Source organism: Rhipicephalus sanguineus, chromosome 10 (assembly GCF_013339695.2).
Source record: "Rhipicephalus sanguineus isolate Rsan-2018 chromosome 10, BIME_Rsan_1.4, whole genome shotgun sequence".
Classification (NCBI taxonomy): Eukaryota; Metazoa; Arthropoda; class Arachnida; order Ixodida; family Ixodidae; genus Rhipicephalus; species Rhipicephalus sanguineus.
Genome location: NC_051185.1, coordinates 67,377,169 through 67,403,683, shown reverse-complemented (window position 1 = coordinate 67,403,683; position 26,515 = coordinate 67,377,169). Strand labels below are relative to the sequence as shown.

The following is a 26,515-nucleotide window of genomic DNA, read 5'->3' as shown; positions in this document are numbered from 1 at the left end:
TCAAAGGAGCCGCTATTGCCTTGAATTACGCGATGTGACACTCAGTTAGGGTACTCCCCGATGTCGATTATGCGGCCAGGTACGGGTCATTGTGCGACACTGACTCAATAGCAAGCCGCCACGACATGGCCTTTTATCTTCGCGTACAGCCACAGCACGAACTCCGCTGAGGGTAAACAAATGTAGGCAGCTCCGTCTGTGAAATGTGCAGCAGCTGTCCGTGGCTGTATTGCCTACGCATGAAAGCACGGTTATTCGCAATCTTTGGGTGGCGCTACACTAGTTCCTACCTTTCACTGATCATCACCACCGTTTTCAGGCTACTTAAGTTCACTGCAAGACGAAGGCCTAAACAGGCGGAAAATAATGATGGCGATCGTGAATGAACAAGCGTGTTTTGCCGAGGCTAAGTGCAGAGATTTCTACAAAAAAAAAGTTGAGGTAAAAGACAACCTTTTTACTCTCCAATTTACTAAATTTGACGTGCGTTATGTGGACGTTAATGACCGTGGTCTCTCATTACAATGTCACGTCACGTAACTCACAGGACACCTCAGTATAAGTGCCTTTCGTGAGTGAGTGAATAAACTTTATTAAAAGTCCGGGCGCGGCGGGGGGAAGAGGGGATTAATCCCTGTCCCGTCCCACTCTCCGTCGATGATGACGTCAGGTGACGGCTTGAAGCCCTTGGACCCGGGCGGCATCCTCGGCTTGCCGGACGGCCCAAAGTTGGTCGGTCAGCTTGTCGCTGGTGAGTGCCGCCTCCCAGCGACAGCGACGCCGACGCAGCCGATCCTCAGCAGTGACCACAGCCGCGGCGGCGGTCGGCCCCTGCCCTCGCGTGGTGGTAGCAGTTCGTCCCTGTCTAACATGCGTCGCGAAGTGAGCGGCGGCAGTGACATTAACTCTCCCGGCACATTCCCAAAGCATGTGCCGCAGTGTGGCTCTTTCCCCGCACGCTTTACACGCGTCCGTCGGGTATAAGCTCGGATAACAGATGCGTAGGATCGCCGGGCTGGGGTAAGTGTCTGTTTGTAGTAATCTCCAAGTTACGGCCTGTCTTTTGTTTAATTTGTCGTGTGGTGGAGGGTATCTGCGTCTGTTTAGTCTGTAATGTTGTGTGATGTCGCTGAATGTGGTCAGGCAATCGCCCCACGACCATTCCAGTTGCTGCTGTGTTCTTACTCTCTCTGAGGTGGAGTCGGCCGCGGCTCGGTGAGTGAGACCTCGAGCCGCGGTATGGGGCGCCTGGTTGCCTGCAAGCGGGACGCTGGTGTGAGCCGGGGTCCACAGGAGAAAGACCGTCGCATTTTCGGTTTTTAAATGCGAGGACGGTGACGTCGGGGCCATCGCTCCTCGAAAGTCGCCGCCGTCCCTGCTTCCATAGCGAGTCTGAAGTATGCGGGCCGCCTGCCACGAGATGCGGCCGCGTGCGAAGCCACGGACGGCAGCCTGCGAGTCGCTGATCACGACCGCAGCTTCCGGTGGCGCGACCAGTGCTAGAGCGATCGCCGCCTCTTCGTCCGCCTCTATGTGTTTCGTACGCACCGTGGCGCTCACGATGCATTTGCCCTATTTGCCCGTGTGATTCACAACTGCGATCGCGTGAGCACACCTTCCCTCTGGGTATCGCGCGGCGTCCACGTACACCGCCTCCTCGCTGTTGCCATACATTCTTTGCAGGTCGCTCGCTCTTTTGTTGCGGCGCCCGACGTGGTGCGTCGGGTGCATGTTCTTGGGGAGTGGCGGGACGGTGAGACGGTCGCGGACTGTGATCGGAACCATCGTCTTCTCCCCGCACTGTGCGTGGTATGTTATGCCGAGTGACTCGAGGATGCGCCTGCCCGTCTTGGACTTTCGTGAAAAAATTTATTTCGTGGTGAGGCTCGACTTCTATACAGCGACGCTGTCTTAGTCTACCTTGTGCTGTCGTCGTCGTAGTAACAGTAGCAGTAATAGTAATAGCAACAGTAATTAGTACTAGGCGTCACGCAGATAGTGTGACCAAAGGGGCAGTGAATAATGAAACAAATAAAACAAAATGATGATGGTGATGATACTACTTGCGTACCTGTATAGCCGTGAAAGTAATACGCGTTTTGGGTGAGTGGGCAGGTGGAATGGGTCACGGCCGCACTGGAACGCTTTTAGCGCCGCCGTGAATGAGAATATCGTCGCGCGGGATCCACATGGCCTAACCTAAAGAACAAAGAAAAATGTAAGAAATCCCTAAGCGTTGCCGAAACTTAGGAGGCAAATGTAATGCCTGACGAAAGGGGCGACAGCTTCGCTGACCTACTGTTTTCACGACGTGTAACTTGCTAGAATTGTTATTATTATAATATAGACTTGCCCTAAAGGCAGAATGTTCTGTGCGTATATGTGTATTATATGTGTGCCGTAAGACCGGTGCTGTATAGGAGGCTCTACTCCTCCTATTGTTGATTTCATAGAGCTTCTTCTGCATACTATGTATCCAACATACCCCTAAGAAAGGATCGGCACGCGGCGCCATTCTTGTTAAATGTGAATTCCTGGTCTCCGATATTGCAGTTCTTGCAAGATTTCGCTAGTCCGCGCGATCTCGGAGGCAAGGGCGTACAATAATGGAGAATTGTTCCCTACGACACGACCACTCGTGCAGGCGCCGCAATGACGACAACGCACACAGTATAATAAAGGATAAGTACATAACATTTTTGCGTTTCGTTTATTTCGTACAAACTGACATGAAGGCACTTTACGTAGGTGCGGCTGCCTCCATACCGCGATTCGACTATCAGCCGACCACACCGGTGAACTTGCCGAAGAGGCCCAGCCAAAAGTTGACGATGCCCATGCAGAGCGACATGCACGTCCTGACGTATCCCATCACCACGTTGACGTAGAATTGCGCAACGCCTCCCAACATGTTGTGCGCCCTCCGCTGGCTCCGTATCTTTCCCGTCTGGATGCTACCGATGACGTCAAGAAATCGTCTCTGGGCTTCGAGGTTCCTGCGTCCACCGGTGGGTAAAAAAATAAATAAACTTTACCAAAATTATGCTTGACAGTCGGTTGCATTTCAACAGAAAGTATGCGCATGTGATAAAATGTCATTTCGAAGCCGCAATATTCTACAGGCAGAATGGCAAAACGCTACGCTGTCCCTATTCCCCCGTTCCCCGTATAAGTGTGTATTGAACCTCGCTGCCTTTCCACCATTTCCTCTATCGCTCGCTCTTTCTCTAAACAGGCAGCTGTTTCTAGGCTTCTCTCACGATGCAAACTTATGGGAGGTTATGCCACTGGTTATGATGCGTGTTTGATACAATTATACAGCATTTGTTTTCCTATCGCCTGTTTGATGGACAGGTGTAATTTAGCCACGCGTTGTCACAAGAGTGGCTTGTTGGGCGAGTTGGTTCAGCATCTTAGTAGACGTTAGCGCTGTCTTCGTGTGGTCCTTTCTTTGCCCCTGTTTTTTTGCGCTAAAGTCTACTAAGAGGCGTTGTCACAGTGCGCTCTATTAAGGCGAAAGCCTTAGATGCCTTATCACACGCGAAAGGTAACCGTCGGCATCAACACGAGTGATGCAATAAATCATCATCGTTTGATGACGTCATCCTGCGATGTCATCACAAAGTCACAGATCGCCAAAATTTGTAGCGTCACAATGATGTCACGGTCGCGTAATGACATGATGCCACATGATGACGTTATCACGGGGGGTGGGGGGCAAGAGAGAATCAATACAATCGACAGATACGAAAAAGAAGATGGTGACAACCACTGACAAGCACTGACAGTGACAAGAACACTGTGACAACGCGAATTGTTGGAAGTAGCGCATGTGTGTGTGCCTTTTTTCGTCCATGTTTTGCGTGCCTTTTTGTTCTCTTCAAAATGTATTATCAGCTGCCCAAACTGCCGCATAAGAAGATGGTTTTCGCCTTCGAGTCATCTTACGTGAACGCGTAAGGGACCATGTGATTTTTTGCGATTGTACTCACTTTTGTCGCAGCTGACCGAGGCGCATGTCCAGCTGCCGTATTCTGCTCTCCATCTGGGAACGCTGGACGCTTCCCAGATTGCCGGAGTTGTTCGCCTCGACCAGCTCTCGCCGTATCTCTTCGCGGACGGACGTCAGGTTGCGCTCGGCATCGAGCCCTTCGTTAACCTTCACCTCGATCTCGTGGATTAACGGAGCCTCTCGACGCAGTATCTGCGTGGTGTAGAACCGAGGAGGATTGTACGAAAAATTAAGGAGCTCTTGCCCTAACGGGAAAATGGGGGCGAGCGAAGCCTGTTGTGTGCGTGGCTGACGTTTCTCTTTCTTTCTACTACTTATTTCTTTACTACTACTTTCCTTATTATTACTACTACTTCTTTACTTCTATCGCATTGTGCAATGCTCCCTCCTAAATGCTTCCATATTACTAGCGAACACGCACAAGGACTACAGAGAAAGGCATGAACCACTAGATCTCAACTGATTTTTAATCGACATGAAGGACAGAATATATAGATTTCATTGCGCACTCGCACGTGCCACGTCACAGACAAAGTTCGCCAAAAGGAAATTCACCGTCGCCTATCTGTACCGCCCGCTCAAACGTGGTTTCTGTCCAACTCTTTTTTTTTTTACAATGCAATGAACGGAGTGCCGACACATGCGTGACCCGTCCAGCGGCTGTCCCGTGTCTTTCTCTGTAGTCCTTGTGCGTGTTCGCTTGTAATATGGAGGCATTCAGTCAGTACCAACTAGACCAGCTAAATGCATTAAGGAGTTATCTCCCTCCTAATTTTTTCCTCCCTCCATGCCTGGAATGGGACCTTCACCCAGTTGCTAGGCAGTGCAACACTTCTGTTGGTGCAGGTAACAACAATGGTCATGCGTGAAACAAAGAAATACAACAATGAAAGGCAACAGTGAACTTTGGCAAGGTGAAATGAGAAATAAGGTACCTCAATAAAGGATCAGATTTCCATATGAGAAACGACTGGTCGCCGAGAAGCCCGCGATCAAGAGGGCATGAGTTATTGGAAAGCGATGCATACAAACATGCATGTGACCGGCGTACCTTCGAAGGCCGCACTTGTGTACAGCTGCATTTCTGCGCGTTCGCCGGCGCAGGGCTTTTCGCGAACTATATATGTGCCGCCGCCACCGAAACAAATTGCAGGAATGGAATCTGTGCCTCGAACGTGAAGCCGGGCCTCCGCCACTTTACCAGGGGTACAATACACTTTTAGCGTGCAGCGAAGAGAAGGGCAGCGTTTTCATCATATGCCCTACTAAATTAGTATTGTCAGTTTTTCCGGACAGATGTATTGCTCAGCGTGTGCCTTTTTGTGACTGGTTTCCCTGGAAGCCTCAAATTCTCGGCAAATTTTATTCGAGACCATGTCGTCAATACTCATCTCTACGTGTCACTTTCGCAGGGAACAACGATCTGTTATTTTAAAGTTCACCTAGCGTTTACACTAACAGAGCAAAACCCCTTGATCTCTAAGCGTGCACCACCATGACAAGCCCGTGTTTTAGGGATAAAGGTAGGGGCAATCCATGCCTTCACCTTTGCCGGTTAGGTGTTGCGATGAGGTCTTACACTCCAGAATTTTCAGTGGCACGAGTAACGAGTGACTTTCCTGCACTCTTGTTTCCGTTCCAAGCACTTCCAGTCCAGCATGCTGGACTGGAAGTGCTTTTACTTCCGGTTTTCCGAATATTCTGAAAAAGTGTTGTAAAAAATATAACTGAAACGAAATCGATGGTTCTGGTTGAATTTGGAAGTTACATTATATTCACACAGTATCGGAGCGTAAGTTTACTTAAGGGCCAATCAACTGTCATGATAATTAATTAAAGGTATTTCAACGAATTCATTGAAAGAGCAGGCGGTTTTCTTGTGAGCAGCTGGAATTGTTGCGGCACCTGGCGGGGAAAATATAAACCACGCGCTTCTTTCTACGTGGCCTCTGAGATCTGCATCGGCAGTGCGACGTAACACAACGTTAACCCAAGGAATCAGGGCACAATAACGCCGAGGTGCGAGTGCCACTGACAGATATTCAAGTAAAGAATTTGGGTCACCTCCAATTTCAACGCACTGCGCTTCTACGTAAAAAAAGGTGGGTTAAAAGCGACGGGAAAACATTTCTCCGTGCATTTTTTTCATCGTCATCAGCATGACCATCATCATCGTACCATTACCAGCCTCTTTTTGGGATAGCAGTAACGTTGACATCACAAAGTGCTTCCGAAATACTGCTGTACAGCGTGACGCGTGCATTCCGAATCAAGATATTGCGAACTCTATTCTGTATCGGATGCGTGCGACTTGGCAGGTAACTAGCTAACTCATTACGAACCAGACACTGCGTAACTGGAATACTAGGTAGTACTATAGTCACTCTATACTTCTGGTCACGAAAGTGCCGCCTTAATTTAATATAGAGCTAGCGGCGGCCGCTAGGGGCACCACAGTAAAAGAAATCTACCCAGTGAAGCGGCCGCCGTAGGGGATGCTCGTATTTTAGATGCGAAGTATCTTAAGGCCGAGCTCAATCCGGTGGTGTGCGGCGTGACCACCCTTACTGCGCATGCGCATACCCTCTCCACACACCTCCTCTCCACTCACCCTCTCCCCTTCCCCTCTCCACATTCCCTCTCCACTTTCCCTCTCCCCTTCCCATCTCCACTTTCCCTCTCCCCTTCCCCTCTCCACTTCCCCTCTCCCTTCCCCTCTCTCATACCCCTCTCCCCTCCCCCTTTCCACTCTTCCTCTGAAACGCGGGCTAGACATGCCGAAATTCTCTCCTGCGCAACGCCGCGATGAGCTCGAGCGCATGCGCGTCCCCTCCCCTTCTCTCTCCTCTCCTACGCTGCCCCCCTCTCGCCCGCCTGTCGACCGCGTTCCCCGCTCGCCCTGTGAGAATTAACGGCCAGGCTATATGGAAGATACGACGCGCGTAGCGTCCCTCTTCGCGTTCCACGACGCGAGGTCGGTAGCATGCCCAACGAACGCCAACGGAACGCGATCGTGCAAGTGCTCCGGCTTCGCATCGCCTCATGGTCCCCTTTAGCGGGAGATGGTGTAATTTTTTCTTCTCTAGTACGCCGCGGCCGAAAGCCCGGCTCTATTTAGACAATATTTACATTTTATTTTGTCGTAGCAATTATAAGAACTAAACTTGGAACTTCTCAGAATGTTTTCTTACCGAAGACAGGGCGCACAAAAATTAAACAATCTCAAAATTTAGCTGGCGGCTCAGTGTGCCAGCAGACTACGCGCATATACCTTTTGTTACTGCAAAATTTGTCTTTAGTTGGCCCAACAGGCCGCATCACGCTAATCGAAACCAAAAATAGCTCTGCCACGCGCGCCTGCCTCACCTGGCTGTTACACCGCGTTCCCCGCTCACGCGCTCGCCCCGAGAAAAATCGCGGCCGGGGGGCGGCACGACGCGCTTTGCGTTTCCCTCTAGTCCGGCCGTGGTGTTCAATCACATTTTAACATGCCGCTGGATGGCGACCAAGTTCTGCGTCCAATATTCGACGCTCTTCCGGCTATCACACCTCGTTCTCTCATTACGCTTTCACCGTTAACTACTACTGCTACCACATGGTTTTGTGTAATCATTTAAATTGGACGTTAGTCGTCGGGATGGAGATGTACCAGCAATCATCAAAGTGGGTGCATCTACGTTAAATGGCGCTGTAGCTGCCAGACATCAATATACATTGTGCAAACACTCATATCAATGTACGGTAAACATTCAGTTACTTCTGTAAGGGCACGCTTTACTTTCGTGTTATTCCGATTCCTATGACAGAGGGATCAACCATCTTTTTTTTCTTTATAGCCAGTCTTTGACATGTATCAACACAAACTTCATGAGAAACAAATATATATACACAGCAGCATAGGCGTATCTAACGGGGGGCTGGGGGGGGGGGGGGGCAAGGGGGGCACTAGACCCCCCACTAAGAAATGTTAGAGGGGCGGAGCCCCTCCCCCCCCCACTTCTTACAGTGGTCATTGTCGGCTGCAGACTGGAGAACTAACAAGTCAGGCAAAATTTTACTTGAACGCAGCAATAACGTAATTATGTAAAAAAAAGTTTCCTAAGTTCTGCTGTGACGACTGTCCTCCGTGTGTCGTGACCACGCATTGAAGGCTCTCTGCGGTGCGGGCTGCCTATCGCTCAGCAGGGGCTCTATAAGATTACTGCAATTTGTCATGATTTTATTTTGTTCGGCCTGGCTTTAAATTTGAGTAATCGGCGACGCAAATGCGGGCGGGTACCAGTAGACGTTTTATAGCCCGATCAAACGATCTCCTTTTTCAGGAAATTCAGTTTCTTTCTTTCAAAACGAATAGCATCGCCGCTGCTTCACATCCAACTGCTGTGAGCGAACGAGTGTGCAGAAATGTCGAGTATTTTAGTTGTGCCGATCCAGGAGAACTGAAATAGATTCCCACTTTAGTCTCCGATTAGCCTGCTTCACAAGTTGCTTATCATATGGTAGCCTGCAGCGATCGTGGCGGCTTGTAACAAGGCAGTGGACTCAGCACATTAAGAAGCTCAACTTTCATGTTTGCCTTGTAGCCTGATCTACCTCACCAGGTAGATTATCAGCATTCACGGTTTTCTGGACTAAGAAGGCTGCCCACCTGCAAAGGATTGTGTCTGCTCCTGATAATGTTTATTTCTCTCTCTACCTCTCTGTCAGCAACCATGAGTTCACAGAGAGTTAATTGTATACGCGCAAAAACAGCTCAACGTCGTTATACTACAACTGAAAGTATCTGTTATACACATATGAATCCATCTCGCTTGCTGCTATAAGTAGCAGCTGCCAATGTGATTCGTGGGCCACCTTCTTGAATTACGTTCAGAATGAGGCACTGTCTGGCTATTAAAAAAAATCTATTGTTTAGCACAGTAATGCGCTGCTTATTGCGCACACCTCATTTTAACGCGCCGCGAGTTTTCGCAGAATTGTGACGTCGCGTAACGAGGAGGCGATTTTATGGCACACCAAAAAATTTTGACAAATAGCGAAGAACCAAAGTCGAACAATACGCCGTATTGAAAATAGTTAATTTTTTTTTTACGTAGTCATGCGTAAGTGGTAATTACGCGGTGGATCACTTACGGGTCATTTGTTGCGTCGTGTTACGAGTAGGTGCTGCGAGCATGACCCAGAAAATTTCGACCAGTCATTAACAGCTAACCACCCACAATGCGGGGCAGGTTAACGTTATAATCGCCCGCATTTTTGCAAAGAAAATTTGAGCTTACACAGCTTACGTAGGTTATTTACTTGGAGTAGCCGGAGGGGAGCAGTACAGACACACTTCAGTTCTTTCCCATTCACCCCCCTCCCAAGCTGGGAAAAGTAGGAGGGCAAGGAACGACACCTAGCATATAAATACATAGTGATTTACAATCTTATAGGAATCAGAACCAGCTGAATGTGGTTTCTATAAATATTAATCGACCGAACTTGGTCTTCTTTAGAAAGACTTTATATTAGAGGGTTCTAACAGTAAAGAAATTGGCACTCGGCTTATTCTGAAGACTTCTGCGTAGTACATTGCTTTGTCAGCCACATGTTTTGTTTAAGAAGTGAGAATTTAAGGTACTAGAGTCATAGCAGGTTCTTCAAACTCACCGTATTTACAACGGCAAAGTGAGACTGTGAAGTTTGCAGGTGGAATGCTCAGATGAAGAACAGGTGGCTGTACTTTTTAAACTTGGCGGTAAAATTTCCAAAATGTTATTAAACACGGCTGTGTTGCCGCGGTATAAGGCGCCCCTGCCTGCACAATCTCTTTGTGCAGATTCGTCCTTGATTTCAGACTTATCTATGAATATAAAAGATCACGTGAATTTGAAAGCAAACGTAGATCTCTCTCTCTCTCTCTCTCTCTCTCTCTCTATATATATATATATATATATATATATATATATATATATATATATATATATATAATGTATGACGGGACTGAGTGAGCCCTTGATGCGCGTTTTGTGACGCGGGGCAAAAAATGGCGTCGTGGCGGCATCAGCTGCGGCGTCTACTGCGGCGCGGCTGCCATATTTTAGCCCACGGCTTCTTACCGGCGTCTCACCCCTCTACGGCAGCTGCGCTAAGAGGCACGAGACGCGGGGCAAAAAATGGCGTCGTGGCGGCATCAGCCCCTTCAAAGAATGGCAACACCCTAAGGGGGGCGCACACATCGAGGCACACTAGAGTGAGCGACGCGGGCCTCCCCTCTCGCGGACGAGTTGGTACGCCACTGACCAGCAGAATACACATTAATGGCCGACGACTACTACACCATCATATAGGTTCTTTTTTTTCGAAACAGTTTCAAGCCGTTTACTACGAGACGCTTACTGATGCCTGCCGAGATAGTGCTCGCGACCGCGCCCTTATATCAAAGTTCACAGTCGCTGCTCGAGCCACACAGCACTCCCCCTTCCCCAGCGTCCCTTCATGCTCCTTCAAGACAGGTGGGGTGTTTCCTCTCTACATGAGTAGCAATGGACAACAGGCCTCGCACGCGGAGTGATGTTATCGCATGTGCCATCCGTGTGGTGGAGATGAAACGGCTCGTTTCATCTCTGCATTACACCGCGTTCGTCGCCAGCGCACGCGCGCTTTTACTCGCGGGTAGAACATACGATGGGCGGAGCGATGTTATTGACTTGTACTTTATACGAAACATGAAGGCGACGGCGACGAAAACAGCTCGTCGAGAGTGTCCATATAATTGATATCGCAATAAAAAAAGCAAACGAAAGCAGCGTACATAGAGATGTCAGAAGCAGTGTAAGAGACTTCACACTTCACCTGCACGCCAACGTTGTTGTCATCATCGCCACCGAAGCTTGTCTGGAACCTCCGTGTTTCCGATTCTGTTTCAAAGCCATCGTTCGTAAAGTGGTGCGTATTGGTTACGCCTTGGTGGATACCTGAAGCATACAAACATTTGTTCTCGAAGTTAGCAACAGCGCTAGAAACAGGGGCACGCATGACGACCCAATTCACGTGACGGTAACAGATACACCGACGTTATACATGCGCTAGTATACGCCGTTATACGTATATCCCGCGAAATTTATTGCACCTTTGAGGGTGCTTGTTTATTTCGTGGCTAACACTCTTACCAACATATGTTCTTTTCTTGCAGTTGAAGTAGGCTCAAACAGCGTGTGTGATTAGGGAAGCCGCGTTGAAAGCGGCGTGCTGCTAATTCTGACAAGATGGTGCGCGTCAAAGAGATATCACACGAGTGTTTTACGGCAGGGTTCCCCTTCAGTGGGGTTGGCGAAGATTCGTCGCAGCCCCCCCCCCCTCCCAATTATGTCAATGTAAGGCGCTGACATTGCGCCCAACCCCAAGTCACAGCGCCCCCCCCCCCTATTATGCCAATGTGGGGGGCTGACTTTGCGCCCTTCCCTCTTAGGGAAATAGGGGGGGCAGCCCCCCCCCCTGCACCCCCCCCCTTGCGCACGCCTATGGCCAAATATCTATCAAAGTTCATTCGACGTAGTTTTGCGTAGTCTGTCATAGCTGTCAAAGTTGGCCGCGAGATGTTGTGAAGAAAGAAAATTTTTCTCCATCAACGACACCATAGTGTACACCTTTGTCGAGAAGTCGTGAGAGTTTCGGGCCGATGTCGCGAGCAGTGGCGTAAATCATGGGGTGTCAGGCGGGTCCTGACCCCCCTTGTGTTCAGGCTGGGGGGGGGGGGGATACCGCTTGAAAGTGTCTCCCCTTGAGATTTATCTTTCAGACTTGATATTTGAATTTCTTGAACGTCATATTTGAAACTGAATTAAGGATAGCGCACTCTCCGCAAAACCAACTATGAAATCTGAAACCCTTCCGATAAACAGAAATGAAGTACAAAAGTGAAAGCTGCTTGTCGTTTTATAAAGTACTGTAGAGCATGAGCTTTTTGGAATGATACGGTTACTTCAGGCGTGCCTCACATGTTTATTACGCTGAAGTATCGAAATGGATAATAAGGGATCCCCGATCATCTACCTTTATTTACGTTGACGATTTCTTGGAAGCCATTCACAATGAAGTATAAATGCGATTGCTCGACTCAGAGCCGTATGGGATATACGGCTCTGGCTCGACTATGATTATGTTATTTTAATAAAAATTGCCGGTGAACATAAAATTGCTTTACAAGAAGGTTTCCTGGGACAAATCGTGGGGGGCTTTTTCTAACAGCTTTACACGATGGGGAATGGAGGAGGGAGAAAAAAAACTGTAGCTTGACGCGTTATCACATGAAAAGTGCTATCATTTGTCTTTCATGGTTTAAACCGAATGAAATGGCTGGAGGTCAAAGGTGGGCCGATCACGGAGGCACTGCAAAACCAGAAGTCTTCTTCGTCTTGTTCTTCGACCGCCTTGGTGACACGTGCAGACAGGGTTGCCACTGACTTTTGAATAAATGTCGCCAAACGAAGAGCAAAAAGTCGCCAAAAGTCGCCATTTTTTTTACAAATTTCGCCAAAAAAGTCGCCATTCTAGATATGTGCGGCAAACCTAGTATAAATAATCTCCACTCACGTATAGCCCCGTAGAATACAGTACGATCCAAGACCCTTAAATTATATTGACGTTTCTCGATGCCAGTCGTATCGCCCGCTTCACCATGGGAGTGCGTGTTGCTGCTTCTGCGACTAACCGCAAGATGTGCGTGGTGGCGCAAGTGTGAATGAATGAAACGCTCATGATATCCTTCCATCCCTCTCTGCTCGTTTCAAAGGTAATAGTGTGGTAAACCTTGGGCGAAAACCGTGAAATTGTTGTTTGTAGACAGCTTTATGTACCCTTATATAAATTAAAAGAATTAAAAGGTTTATTGCAGGTAACATGACAGAATTCTTACAAGAACCAATCATTAGTGAGTCTTACACCTTTTCAGTGTGAGCTTATATGATACCGGACGCCACCGACCCTTTCTTATAGTCACTTATACCTACACGCGTCAATCCGATGCGTTATTAATGAACAGGTAGGCAATGTAAGTTGTTATATCACGCTCTCCGAGAACAGTGGAAAATGCCTCAATAAATATTTTTTTATTCGACAAATAGCCGGGTATCCGCCTCTCTTCGCTATTCCAAAACAGTCTTTACGAGCTGAATTGGGAGTACTGCAACAGCGAATCAGTCGCCAAGCTATTCAGAACAGTTTGAGCTTTGGCGGAACAAATGGTCGGAACACGCGGCCAACCCGTCGTCTAGCCCCTTCAGAAGCGAAACTTTAGAGAAGCTTAAAGCACCGAAAGCTATAAACTTATAGTCAAACACTGCCCCCTCGCGGTTTACAAGGCAGTCCGCTGACTTACATTTTGCTAGAATGTCGCTGGGGGTCGTTCCAGTACCTCTTGCATCTAGATGAATTGACGAGATACACACGAGTTACAGGACGGACATACCGAATGACGCGTAATGCGCACATTCTACTCGTGGGTCTAAAACCAAGAAAAATAGAGAGAATGTTGCCGCTCATTCGTTGGGAAGCCACTCATCTTAGGATGCATAACTCAGTGGAGACCTAAGCCGAAAATCGCCAAAAATTCGCCATGTCGCCACTCATAATTTTAGGTCGCCACGGGCCTCTTAAATTCGCCAATTTGGCGAAAAGTAGCCACCATTGGCAACCCTGCGTGCAGAGCACTTTAGGGGCCCGGGCTGCTGTGTGCTGTCCTAGCTTGGCGTAACGCAGACAAAACCGCGTGTGCTGGCACGCGCTTGCGCGTTCGGGCCTGTGTAAGGGGATGGGTAAGACGCTGTGGCCTCTCTGCCTTACACTCTCTCAGCAATCATGTGATGGCGTCGGAAACGAGATTCTGCAGACGCGCGATGAACCAGCGCGTTGTATCCTAGTCAGAACGCGCTGGCACGCGCTAGCGTGTTCGGGCCTCTGTAAGGGGCTGGGTAAGACGCTGTGGCCTCTCCCCCTTACACTCTCTCAGCAATCACGTGATGGCGTCGGGGAACGAGATTCTGCAGACGCGCGATGAACCCACGTGGCGTGCTCCAACAAGAGTTCGGGACTAGTAACAGCAACAGCAACTACAGTGAATTCATGGTGTGCTCCACATGCAAGGACGCGTTAACATCGGGCAAGGTGCCCGTGATCAACGGAAATTCAAATCGACCCATGCGCTTCTTCGCATCCCCACATGGTTCCCTTTAGTGGGAGATGGTGAAATTTTTTTAAAGACGACAGTCTTTCTTGGGATATTTGAACGCAGAATGGTCTGTCTGTCGTCACACGATGCAGCCACGCGGCCAAAGTTTAAGCACTTGCTGAACGCCCAGCCATCTTGAACTGGTAGCTGCTTCATACTTGTGAACATTGTCGATCAAAATGCAAATATTACGCATATCTGAGGCGCAACTTGCATCAATGCGTAAGTATAAGTTGATGTGTTCCTTTACTAGAAAATGCATGGATACGTAATTCTAAAGACCCCATTGTTTCTTAGACTGTGCTGAAAAAGCCGTCTGCCGACGATATGGTGCTGCCACCTGGCAGTGGCCCTGGGTTCTGCACAAGCTCATGTTTGCCGACGCCACTGCCAGATGGCGTCTATATATCTCACACAGCGCCGCCTCTACTTTATCAATGCCAGCCAGATGCGGCCGATTAAACATAGAGGAGGTGCTGTCTGAGGCAAGGTACAACATAAATGGCAGACGACTATCGTCTTTCGACATTTGCAGCTAAGCACGCAGATACGCGGCCATTTTTTCTTGGGGGGGGGGGTCAGGCTTAAAGATGGTCACGTGACGATCTCTTCTATAATTAAGGCGAAAGCCTTAGATGCCTCATCAAACGCGAGAACTTACCGTCGGCGTCCTGCGGAGTTTTGCACGAGTAATGCAAAAAAGCATCATCACGTGATGACACTACCATAGACGTCATCATGACGTCACAGATCGCAAAAATTTGTGACGTCATCCTGACATCACAAATTCTGGCGCGAAGTCCTCTGACGTAACGTCACATGATGCCGTCATAGCGTGGCCTCGTAGCTTGGTCAAAGGTGGGCCGATCACGGAGGCACTGCAAAACCAGTTGAGGGGCCTCCATTCCTGGAGGCAGGGCAAAATGACGCTCGGTGAACATAGCTTTCGGAGGGTGGCGGGGCAAGATCAATACATCGACTGAGAAGAAAAAAACGATGGCTTTCGCCTTCAAGCCGTCTCAGGTGAATGCACAAGGTACCCTGTGAGTTTTTTTTCCTGCACGTGCACGTGCAACAAAGCGCGTGCTGCGAACAACGTTCGCGCTGCCGAGAAGGACGCGTCAGGCCGCGTGCCAGCAGGTAGGTCCGAAGGCAGAAGGCCATCGTGGAAAAGACGTGTAGACGGAGAAGATGGCGTCCAGAGCACGGGAGTATGTGTGCCGAAGACCTGCACCCCATCGTTACTTGGACCCATGCCTGGATCCAACGTCAGGTCAAACTACTCCCCTTAAACCGAGGATGGCGGTCGCCGTAAGGGCGTCCGACTTGCACGCAGACCCGGCGTATCCAGCTAAGCGTACTCTATCCGGCTGGCGAACGCCGAAAGAGTGTCTAGCCATGTTTTGTCTCCTAGAGCGACGATGCTTTGACGTTGATGGTCTCCGGCTGCACTTGGCCGTCTCACTGTACCAGCGCTCGCCGTACACCAATGAGGTAAACGTTTGCCTTAGAACGTTCTGCTTTTGTACAATCGGAATCACACTTCTCTACAGCAGCCATTCGGACGCTTCAGCCGCTGCGTATTGTAAAAATATGTAGAGAGCAACGCCGTAATGATAATAAACACAGTCATGCCGAATGATAGCTCCTTTCTCAATAAGCAAACATCTCTACACAAGTGTGATTACGACTGTACAACAATGGCTTACGCTTTTCGGTGACCATAGCTTGTGCACGTTTCATTCTCGTTGCCGCTCCCGTTCTAGTATAGTCTTTCTGTTACGACGTGTGAGTGCATGTGTGCCTGTTCATGAAATTTGACTCGTTCGTATTTCTTTTTTCATTGTCTTCTCTTTGAAAGCATATCATTTGATCGAAACTCCCACTACTTCGAAACACCTTGATGGAGGCGAAATGCCAGAGGCCCGTGTAAAAAGAGTTAGGTGCACGTTAACAACACCGGGTGGTCGAAATTTTCGGAGCCCTCCACTACGGCGTCCCTCATAGTCGTATCGTGGTTTCGGGACGTAAAACCGCAACAATTATAATTGTATTCGAAACGCCCTCGAAGGTCAGATTTTATTTTTTTTTAACGTGTAGAGGTATTTAGTTCAAGTGTCATGGTTACAGTAACATATCAGGTGACAGCTTGAACGTGCGACGCTTACCACAGTAGCATCGTTTCTTTTTCCATTCCAGTAAACACCTTTATGACGTTAGTTTGAGGACAAACCAAACACCCTTCATATGCGTCCACTCTGTTAAAGCATTCACTGTGGGAGGTACGGATTAAATGGATGACATGTCATGTCATACGTCATGCCTTCTTCCACTTGTTTTTTGTTTTTATTCACATACCCTAAAGGCCCTTCGGGCATTACATAAGGGGGTTTATAGTAAACGGGGTGGGGGTGAGGTTACATTAGAATAGAATATATATATTGCATTATATATTGCCTGCCCATCGCTATTTTCCGCGCCTAGATCACCCTTTCAAAGTTTTAGCACCATATGCGCGCATTAACATCTTATATACCTCGCCCCTGTTGTGTGCCATCCGTCATTGGAATGATCTACCACACGATGTTGTGTCTATAAAAAACCACGACGCGTTTGTAGAAATGTTGAAAAGTTCGATTAATATTGTATAAAAAAAGAGAAAGAAAAAAATGTTTTTTTATCATTTATTTATTTTTTAAACTGTATGTCTGAACCTTGTAAATTATTTTGTGTGCGATAGTGTTCATTGTTATTTGCCTCGCCTATGCTGATGTTAACAAGTGTATTTCTATTCAAATGTAACCTCACCCCCACCCCGTCTACTGTAAACCCCCCTATGTCGTTCTAACAAATTTATTTAGCCTCCTTTCTTGCGCGTACGCGTATGGTGCTGGATCATCGCTGTTATGATACCATCCTTGCTTCACCCCATGCATTCAGTAGGTAATGCACCGATAGAATACAGCCTAAATGGGAGAAGTGGTAAGCTAAGTAAATGGTTGCTCTATCAACCACTTTCTCATTGCCTCTCCTACATTCCTTCTCTCTCTTCTCATTGCACCCGCAGGAAATGTTTGAATGCGCGTCAGTGGTGTTCGTGGCTTTCCTTTTTCTACGTTCCTATATATGTGCCCTCTCATTCGTATTAGGACGGGCGCGCTTCTGTAGACGGGCGCACTTCTGTACCGTCTATCTTCTTTTCACCCTATCTGGGTTCTATTCTCCATATCTTTTGTCCTAGTAAGGCCGTCTCATGAATAAATTATAATTATGATCTGTGAACAGTGTAACATGCATCAGCAACGTATCAGTAACAGTAACATACCATATCAAGCAAGGGATAAAGTTACCGATAACATAATTTTTTTTAAAAGCAGTAAAGTGTCGAAAGTTCGCTAGAATAGTTCCTATATGCACGAACGAGAGAGATAACGAAGATAGATGCGTGGGGCGGGAGGGCAAGCTTCACCGCAGCGCATCCCCCCCCCACCCCCCACCCCAGGCATCTGCTGACTCTGACAAAAAAGACGCTTCGCCATAGATGAAAAATAAATGAAATTAAACAACGACACGCTGATCACAACGGCCTGCCTTTGGTCCCTTGTTCTACAGAGATAAAGTTGGGCAGTAAACTATTCTTGAAATGTAACATCAGGGGCCCTGCGTCGCCATTATCGTCGAAAGTCTGCATGACCATAACCCTGTATATTAAGCAATGATATAGGACACGTGTCTGACTGAGTAAAACTGTGGGAATGACTTGGCGCCCCCTTAGATGATTAGGGGGCGGCCGCCACCCCCTCCCCCCTCCTCTTGTACGCATGCCCGTGTACTTGAACAATTAAGCGCGGGAAAACGTTGACACAACAATGACCACAAGAGTCAACACCAGACGAGCGCTGTACTCCATGGCGCTCACCTGGCCTTGTGAATTCCTTCTTGTGCTATCGTTTTGTAGCGCTTCTTGTTCAAGTATATGTCCTCATCGAACCTGGCACATTTCAAGCACACATATACACCTACACATATTGCAGTCACGCTGGTATTATGATCAGGCCCACGTACCTCGATGCGCGTTCAGCAGCTTGCCTTTAATCGCAGCCAAGATGGGCAGCAGAGTCGCCTCGTTCTGGCCACACAGTGCAGCGAGCAGTAGCAGAGATGTGGCCACTAAGGTCGGCATGTTTCCTTGGCTGGCCCTGGCCAGAACCGAGTTACAGCTCGCCTGAACAACTAAAAGAAATCTGGCCTCCGTCAAAATGGGGCGCTGGTTGAAAGCAGTGCCTATATTCCCCGGCACACAAGCCTGATAAACGATCAAAGGGTTATAAAACGTGGAAGAAGAAACGTGGGTAAAGCAATCGATGTGTCTTAAATTAAGCTTACATCGACTGTCCTGCATAGCACGTTAGTACACGCTGTGACGAGACCCAAACCCGTCCACTGACAGTTGCGTATATGGTGCGTTATATATACGTTCAAGGCATAATCGATGACAGGGTCATCTGTGTCCTCTGTGTGCTTCAGACAAGCAGCGCACTAGACACTTCCGTATAGAACAAATGGTATAGTCCCACAGCCTACAGACCACTCTATCATAGCCATATGCGCAAGCGTCAATCTTATGTGCGTTCAGAGAACGCATTACTTCGAAGTGAATGTCCATGCTCGCGCTTTTCGCGAGTCGTACATATTGCAGTGACAAAGTAGGGGAGGGTGGGAGGAACAAAGCGAAGCAATACGTGAAGGCAGCTTGACGATGTTCGTGCGTAACAAACTCGTCGGCATGGGACTTCATCGTCCGGAAGACTCGGTGCCGGACAACTGGAAACTCGCGCAATCGCTTAATCGGCTTGTCACGCCGGAGCGCCACGGTCAGCTGCTTTCCACATTGTCGTGACTGCTTCGTTATCGAATGGGCGCCATAGCGAACTAATAGGAGCGCCGCTGCTGCTGTCTCACGCAGGGAGGCGGGAAGTTTCTGCGCTGTGTTTTGACTATGCTTATTTTGGGGTAGGTGAACATTTCTGGGATGGGGGGAGGCGCCCCCCACCCCCTGGCTTTCCATCGATACCAGGGACGTAGCCATAAACTTTTTTTCATGTGTGTGTGTGTGGAGGGGGGGGGGGGATTCAACGTCTCTGTGTATATGTTCGTATGTGTGCACGTATATATGTGCATGCAAAAATTGAAATTTTTCTGAAAAGGGGGGGGGGGGCTTTAACCCCCCTATTCCCACTCTGGCAACGCTAGCGATCAATATGCTTTTCATGATCCATCGATACGAACACGTTTATTACTTCGCATCCTAAAGTTTCATGCTATAATGTGTGTAATATTATGAAACTCTACGCTTCGCATAATACTATTCTGGCTTTGGTTTATGTTTTTTTACTCGGACGCCTAAATCAAACAGTGCGTGCCAGGGTCGTGCAGCACAGAATTATTTTTCAGGTGATTTCAAAATGGGCACATTTAAAAATCGCGCTTCAAAGAAACGCACAAAAAAAAATCTAGTTAGGTTCGTATTTCTAAGAAAATGAAATTAGAATAGTAGCTAGTTTTTTTCTCCGTGGTGGCTAGTAATCCAAACTTCTGTCTTCTAAATATTTATAACAATTTAAAGTTTAACTTGAGGTACGTAAAATATAAGGTACCGTTCCTGGCTGCGTTTCTAACATGTTCCGACAGGTAGTTCAGTATCCGGTTCAATCCAAGCCAAACCGACCGCAGTTTCCTGTTGGGCATAGCGCGCGAGAAAGTCTGGCTCGTCTGGCTGTAAACAGCGCTGAAACGTGAGGTTTCGGCGGGTTTCGGCCACTCGTTGTTTCCGTCTTTTTGGTGAGTATCCGCATTTCATATCAGTTCTTTCGTCGCATCTCTCAGAGAGCACAGCCTGCGTTTCAAAGGTGCGCTTGTGCAGGTGAAGTTAAAAAACACCTATTGGGACTGACCTACCTGCAATCAATGGGCCTTTGTGAAAGCGAGACTTGTAGGGTTGTGACGCCAGAGAATCGACAACGCTTTTGTAGTTTGTCGTGACAACCGCGTTATTTTGGAGACAGCGTATTACTGAGCAAGGTCTTGTTGCTGGAATAATGCAATTAATGAAAGAACAGTTTGAGCGCGCGTGGTAGTGCGAAGGCTGCAATGCAGCTGTCATTTGACACTCGGGCGCTTCTTCAGCGCTATTTGTCGTCTTTCATGCTCGTTCCCCGCGTTTCCTACTATATTTGCACGTAGCGAAGTTCCCAGTTTCTGCACAACTCGTGTAGTGAACACTGCAAGCGTCAAGGAACCCTACTGTGCCAGCTGATGTAAAAGGGCGGCAAATAAATGGCGGTAATTGTTACAACGGGTTACGTCGTGGCCGGTAACAGCCTTCGACATCGCTACCGTGTTGCTTTAGCAGCGCATGGGAGGAATATACGTGCAGTCATTCACGCTTTTATGCTTGATACGACTGGCGCGAGTTTTATCCAGAGCTGTTCGCCTGCAGCTCGCAATGGCGCCAAACTTGAATGCCCCTTATCCCTAGGTGTCAGTGGTACAACAGAAGTGCGGTATCTTCAACTTGTTAGACTCGCTCCCTCCTTTGTGCTCACTTAGTATTTCTTGCGCTGTGTTGAGTACGGAGCTTTCACCAACCAGATAGTCCAACGTAACCTACTCCACGTAAGCCTCCTCGCCCTCCCTACCTCCCTCGTTCCCGCGTTGAAATCTCATTACTAAAGCAGGCTGGCGTACACAAAAGCTTTTTATTCATTATCTCACGTACGTGATCTCGACTATTTGTCGCATTTAACTGAAATGTTACTGCGTCAGTCGCGTGTCTTGGATAACGCGGTTATTGGGGCCAGGGGCGTAGCCAGGTTGGGGGGTTCAAACCCCTCCCCCCGAAATTTTTCAGTTTTGCTTGCGTATATATATACACGCGCACATACAAACGCACGCACGAACATACATAAAGTATGGCTGAACCCCCCCCCCCCCCGAAAAAAATTTCTGGCTACGCCCCTGATTTGGGCCCGCAGTGGCGAAAAGGGCTCAAGTTCGTAGGTTTTCCACTGTGCGGCTGTCAGTGCATGAATCATAAGTCATGGGTTGCCGGTGAACTGTGTGTAGTAACTTCTGGTAAAGCCACCCAATGCCATGCGTATATCGGGCATTGAAATGATGACACTAGTTAACCTTAACCAACGCACCAAGGGTGATTCGGTCTGCTTTTCATTAATGTAGGAATGTCATGTGCGGAGATAGCAATCTTACCCGCCACGGTAGTCTAGTGGTTACGGAGCTTGACTGCTGACCCAAAGACTGCGGGATGGAATCCCGGCCCCAGTGGCCGCATTTTCGATGGAGGGGAAAATGCTTGAGTCCCGTGTACGTAAATTTAGGTGCACAATAAAGAACCCCAGGTGGTTGTAATTTCCAGAGCCCTCCACTACGACGTCCCTCATAATCATATCGTGGCTTTGGGGCATTAAACCCCAACAATTTTTATATTGAGATAGCAATAGACTTCTGACCAGTGCACATCTACTAACTTCCAAATTGTTCCATAAGGTTTACTGATTTGGGCTCCTTCTGTGATTTTACTAACATTGTGTTATGTTTTAGGAAACACAAAAATGTTTTATAGGGGTTGAACAATGGGCCACTTGAGGCACTATATTGTGGATGGGTATTTGTGTTGAGTAGCTTATTCAGTACATTTCCTGAAGTTCGGGCAATCACTGACAGCAAAGTCACTGCAGAAGTTGGTGTGATCTAAAAATAAGGCATTATTCATCTGCCTTTACTGTTCCATTGCAGCGAGAGGTCGTTGAACAAAGTTTCTGGAGCCAACATTTTGACATGTCCTCTTGTCGAAACGTTGGGCCCAATAATATTCAGCACTCAGTGGTTTACGATCACTTCAAAGCTTCAGCCTCTGAACTTTTGCCGTGTTTGTTTCTGCTGTTCCATGTTTGCTGCATCTAGAGTTAGATAATCTTTAAGAAATGTGCATGTGTGTCAAGGGCAAAGTTTTTGAAAATGTGCATTATCCTGCCTCTGCCAGTATTTGCAATTTTTAGTTGTTGTAAAGGTCGTACATTAGTAGGCATGTACGCTTAACAGTGCTTAAATTCTGTTTCTGGCAGAACTACCATTTGTCGTCCTCTTAAAACTCTTGCACTTAAGCTCTACTGATAATCTCTCGCTGCATGTTATGTGTGCACCTTGCAAGACACGAGATCTTCAACCTGCTTTGCTTGATGGAACGAAATTCCACATTTCTTGCTTAATTTTCATGTATGCAGGTGCCAGGCGGCCCAGAAATGTCGAAGAGGTTTCATAATGGTGTTGATTACGACTCGGATGAAGAAATTGTCTCATCCACAACCAAGAGGCCCAAAAATGGCATCCTGGAATGCTCGCAGAGCCTTTCACAGACCCTGGCACAGGTGAGGTATTCCAGCATGTTGGTATTGCAGGTATTACACCTAATCTTCGATATACGTGATGGCATGGCTTGTACGCTTGTCATAATTACATGGGAAGTTAACACAGGCACAGTGCATTTGTGGTTTTCATCATTTAAGGTGAAAGAGGTTGACTTGAGCCAGACAAGCATCTCAGACTTGCTGATCAAGCATAACTCACTTCATATAGCCATTGTATTTGTTTGTCAGAGCATGTTATTCAGTTCAGTTTGCATACAAAGCAAGACTGGTAGTTACTGTACTCCATGTTCAGTGCTCATGGATTGAATTATGGCAATTTAGGGCTAAGTAATGCATGTAGCACATACTTTCATTTCCAGTTTTTAGTGCTTGTCATACTGACACAAATTCATCTCCCACATTTACGTTGGAGCCAAAGTAGTCTTTAGTGGCCAAATTCTTAGCAACATGACGCATTCACCTTGGGCTTCAAAAACGCATCATCGCTGTGATGTCTGCACTCCTCTAAACATTGCCTTAAACTCTAGTACAGCAGGAAAGTGCCAGGACCTGCTGTGGCTGTATATTGGAACAATAATTTTTCGGGATACGATCACTTTTCCACTTTTTTCGTTTTTTTGAGATCTCGCATGACACAGCAGTAGGCATGTTGGCCTTTATGGCCAACATGCCTGCTGTTTTATTCCGTGCCAAGTAAAAAATATATTGCAGCATGTTTTGTTCTTTCTTCTTCCCTTTCTTTCTCTGTTTCGCTTGAATAAAGCAATCAGTTGTCAGTCAGTGCTCGTTTTGTCAAGTCTTTCTGTGTCGCAAGTCTTTTGCGCTGTTTCAAAAAGAAAAATATATATATACATGTGTGACAGGGATCATATGAGAATACTGCTACTGTTGTGATCATGCCGCTGACAGGGCTACTGCACGTGCTCTAGACAGTTGTAAAATCGACTTGTTTTGAGTGGGTCTCAACAGCCACTAATACCGCAGAGTTGAATGAGCAGTAATTTATATGTGAATTTAACTACGAATGTGGTGCGCTCTTTTTTTTTTTCTCAGCCGGATCGTGTCGTGGGCATCATTGAGTCGGTCCACTTGAAGAACTTCATGTGTCACAGCAAGTTAGATTTCAAGTTCTCGGAGCAGACGAACTTCATCATTGGCAGGAACGGAAGTGAGTGGGCGGCCAAGCTTTGCCTTTTTGCTTTTGGTAGAAATCAGTGCAAGTGCTTTTAGATCAAACGTCATGAGCCCTTTTCACACAGTTTGGTGTGCCGGCAATTGTGCATGCGTAATGTACAGTTTAAGAGACGTGCACCGGGAAGCAGTTTTTGTCTCTTATAACGAGGGTACCACAGTCGCATTTTATCAACCCCTATTTCAATGTAGGCAGACCGGTGTCTCTTATACACAATTGTCTGTTACATCAGTGCCTCTTATAAAGGGGTCCTACTGTAGTCACATGCATGTGATGGACCCGACCACAATTGTCATACTGCATCTGAGCTATTGGCTCCTTCTCAGAAGTACTTTTTCAATATTTGATGGCGCTACCTAACTTACTGGCAAAGGCACTTGTGTGCCATGAGCAGGGAGCCATTACAGTTGCCGACCGTTTATTTGTACGCTGAAAATTCGGACACCTTCGTGGCACCGCCACTCGTCCCATTGAAGTAATGTAAACTCGCGGACGCCCCACAGTGTGCCATTTGATTTTTTGGTGCTGATCAGGTGCGATGGCGAACGCCATGACAAACTGTCAGTGATGTTTACAATATGCTTGCTAGCATATTGCATATACTGCCCTCTGCAGAGGGCAGTGCCCTTGCAGAGCATTGCGAGAAGCATGACCACAAAATTGACTTCGAGGGCGCTTCCATCATAGAAACGGAAAGGAATCTGGGAAGGAGGCTCTTACTCGAGTCGTGGCACATCCAGAACACACCTGCGAATGTGAACCGGTCCCTCGGAACAATGCCTCCGATCTACGTGCACGGCCTCCGGAATGTGAGGGAAAGAGAAAGGCGGAGCCAAAAACAAGCTGCGACGAAGCCCCCCTGATCAGCACAGTCACCCCTGAAGAAGAGACCAAGCCGGTCTCGAAACGTCGGGTTTCCTCCAAGAATTTGTGGCTGGAGGTATTTCAACTTCTTAGGCCTGATCTGCATCTCGTGCTTTGTCTCACTCTCTTGTGTATTCCTTGGCGTGCGAGCTGCTTCAATGGCTCCGACGTCACCCGCTCCGTCTGCGCCATTAGGACTAATGAAGAAAGGCAGCCAACGTGGCAACTACAAGATGATGGCGAAGAAAGCAGCAATTATGCACCAGGTGGAAGGCAACTGACCTCAGTCTGAAGTTGCTCAGGAGTTTTCGATTTCTAAGCAAACAGTCTAAGGCTACTTGAAGCGAAAGGAGAAGATTCTGAAGGCAGCAGAAGCGTCTGCGGGAATGCAAAAAAATTTCCATGACAGCAGCCACCGCATTTCACGAGCACCGAGAAGCTTCTGGAGCTAGGCCTCCGCAACACCGCTGACGAGCTAATAGAAGCTCACACAGCGGCTCAGATAACGAGACTTTCATCTAGTGCAAGTTCTAACAGACCTCATGAGACCCTTGTCTCGTGACGTCTGTGCTTTCCCTTGTGCTTTTTCAGTGGTGCAGAGTAGTGCTGCAGCACCATCTGTCGTTGGACATTGCAACTACTATTGCGACATTAGAGTTCATCGTTATAAAAGAAGCATTACAATTTAGAAATAGCAAGTGTTCATCAATACCTATTATCTCTGACAGCTTAACTAAGTATAACCTCATTACAACAGACCTTCATAATGAAGAGGATTTTGGTCTGTTGTAAAGGGAGTATGTAAAATCCAAGTATACTGTTAGAACAGACTTTTATGTAAACGCTGAATGGGTCTGTTATAACCGGAGAGAATAACGAGTCACAAACGCGGTCAAAGAACGGATTTATTCTTAATGGGGGCTGCGGCTTTCTTGCAGCGGGAAATAACAAAAAAAAAATCGATTTTCTGAAAGTCACATTTTCTGTTTCTGTAGCCCTTTTTCTATTTGATTCCAAAATATCTTCACTGAAAACTACACAGAAGTGCTGTAAAGAATTTGCTGCGCCTGCCGAGGTGGCAAAAATTAATGTGGAAATCGCAGAAAAACAAACAAACAAAAACAGCGTTTAAAAAGAATTATAACTCCGCACTGACGCAACTGGGCCCCGCCATTCTGGGCTCATTGGAAAGAGCATTTTTCTGTATTCAAATTCCCCACTTCAGCTAGCTCCTCCATTCAGAAACAAGTGTACAAAAGCAAAAGTAAATGTTTGACGTTCGTTTCGAGGCCTCCGATTGGCTGCTTCTGCCAATTCGATGCTCGCTCCGGGACAGCGTCGGCTTGCGCGTCGCGAGGTCACGGCTGTCGAAAATCGTGCTACTTACTGACACATTTGCACTTGTTCTGTGTTCACGGGCAGACGATCATTTAGAATATAATTACCCTTTACTTTGGCAGCTTCAAGCGGAAGCTCAATCGTCAGATTACGATATCGTGCCGCACTCTTCACAAACATCACAGACGCGCGTCTCGGACCGACTCTTCAGACCCGCGGTTAGAGGTTCTGCTCATCAACACTTCGAACCTCGTGACGAAGACCATCCGGGGACAAGTCTTTCTAATCGCGATCGAGCACGACGTACTTTGAAACATCTGGCACATCGCAACCGAGCTTTTGCTCGATGTTGTGGCTAGGCCTAACTACGCTCACGGCGCCCATGTACAAGACAAATCTGAACTTTGCAGGCAAGAACATCGCGTTAGGGAACATGCGAGAGCGAAGAAGCC

The 26,515-nt window shown here is 47.6% G+C and overlaps 1 protein-coding gene across 1 annotated transcript in view; it reads left to right on the top strand.

Annotated features, from left to right (window-relative positions):
• The first annotated feature begins 19,951 nt into the window (after positions 1-19,951).
• Positions 19,952-26,515, top strand: part of LOC119372057 (structural maintenance of chromosomes protein 6) — a 75,615-nt gene continuing 69,051 nt past the window's right edge. Inside the window, exons 1-3 of the mRNA XM_037642508.2 lie at positions 19,952-20,063; positions 22,526-22,669; positions 23,723-23,837. Of these exons, the coding sequence (XP_037498436.1) occupies positions 22,544-22,669; positions 23,723-23,837 (241 nt within the window). The 5' untranslated portion in view covers positions 19,952-20,063; positions 22,526-22,543. The remainder of the gene's footprint in view (positions 20,064-22,525; positions 22,670-23,722; positions 23,838-26,515) is intronic.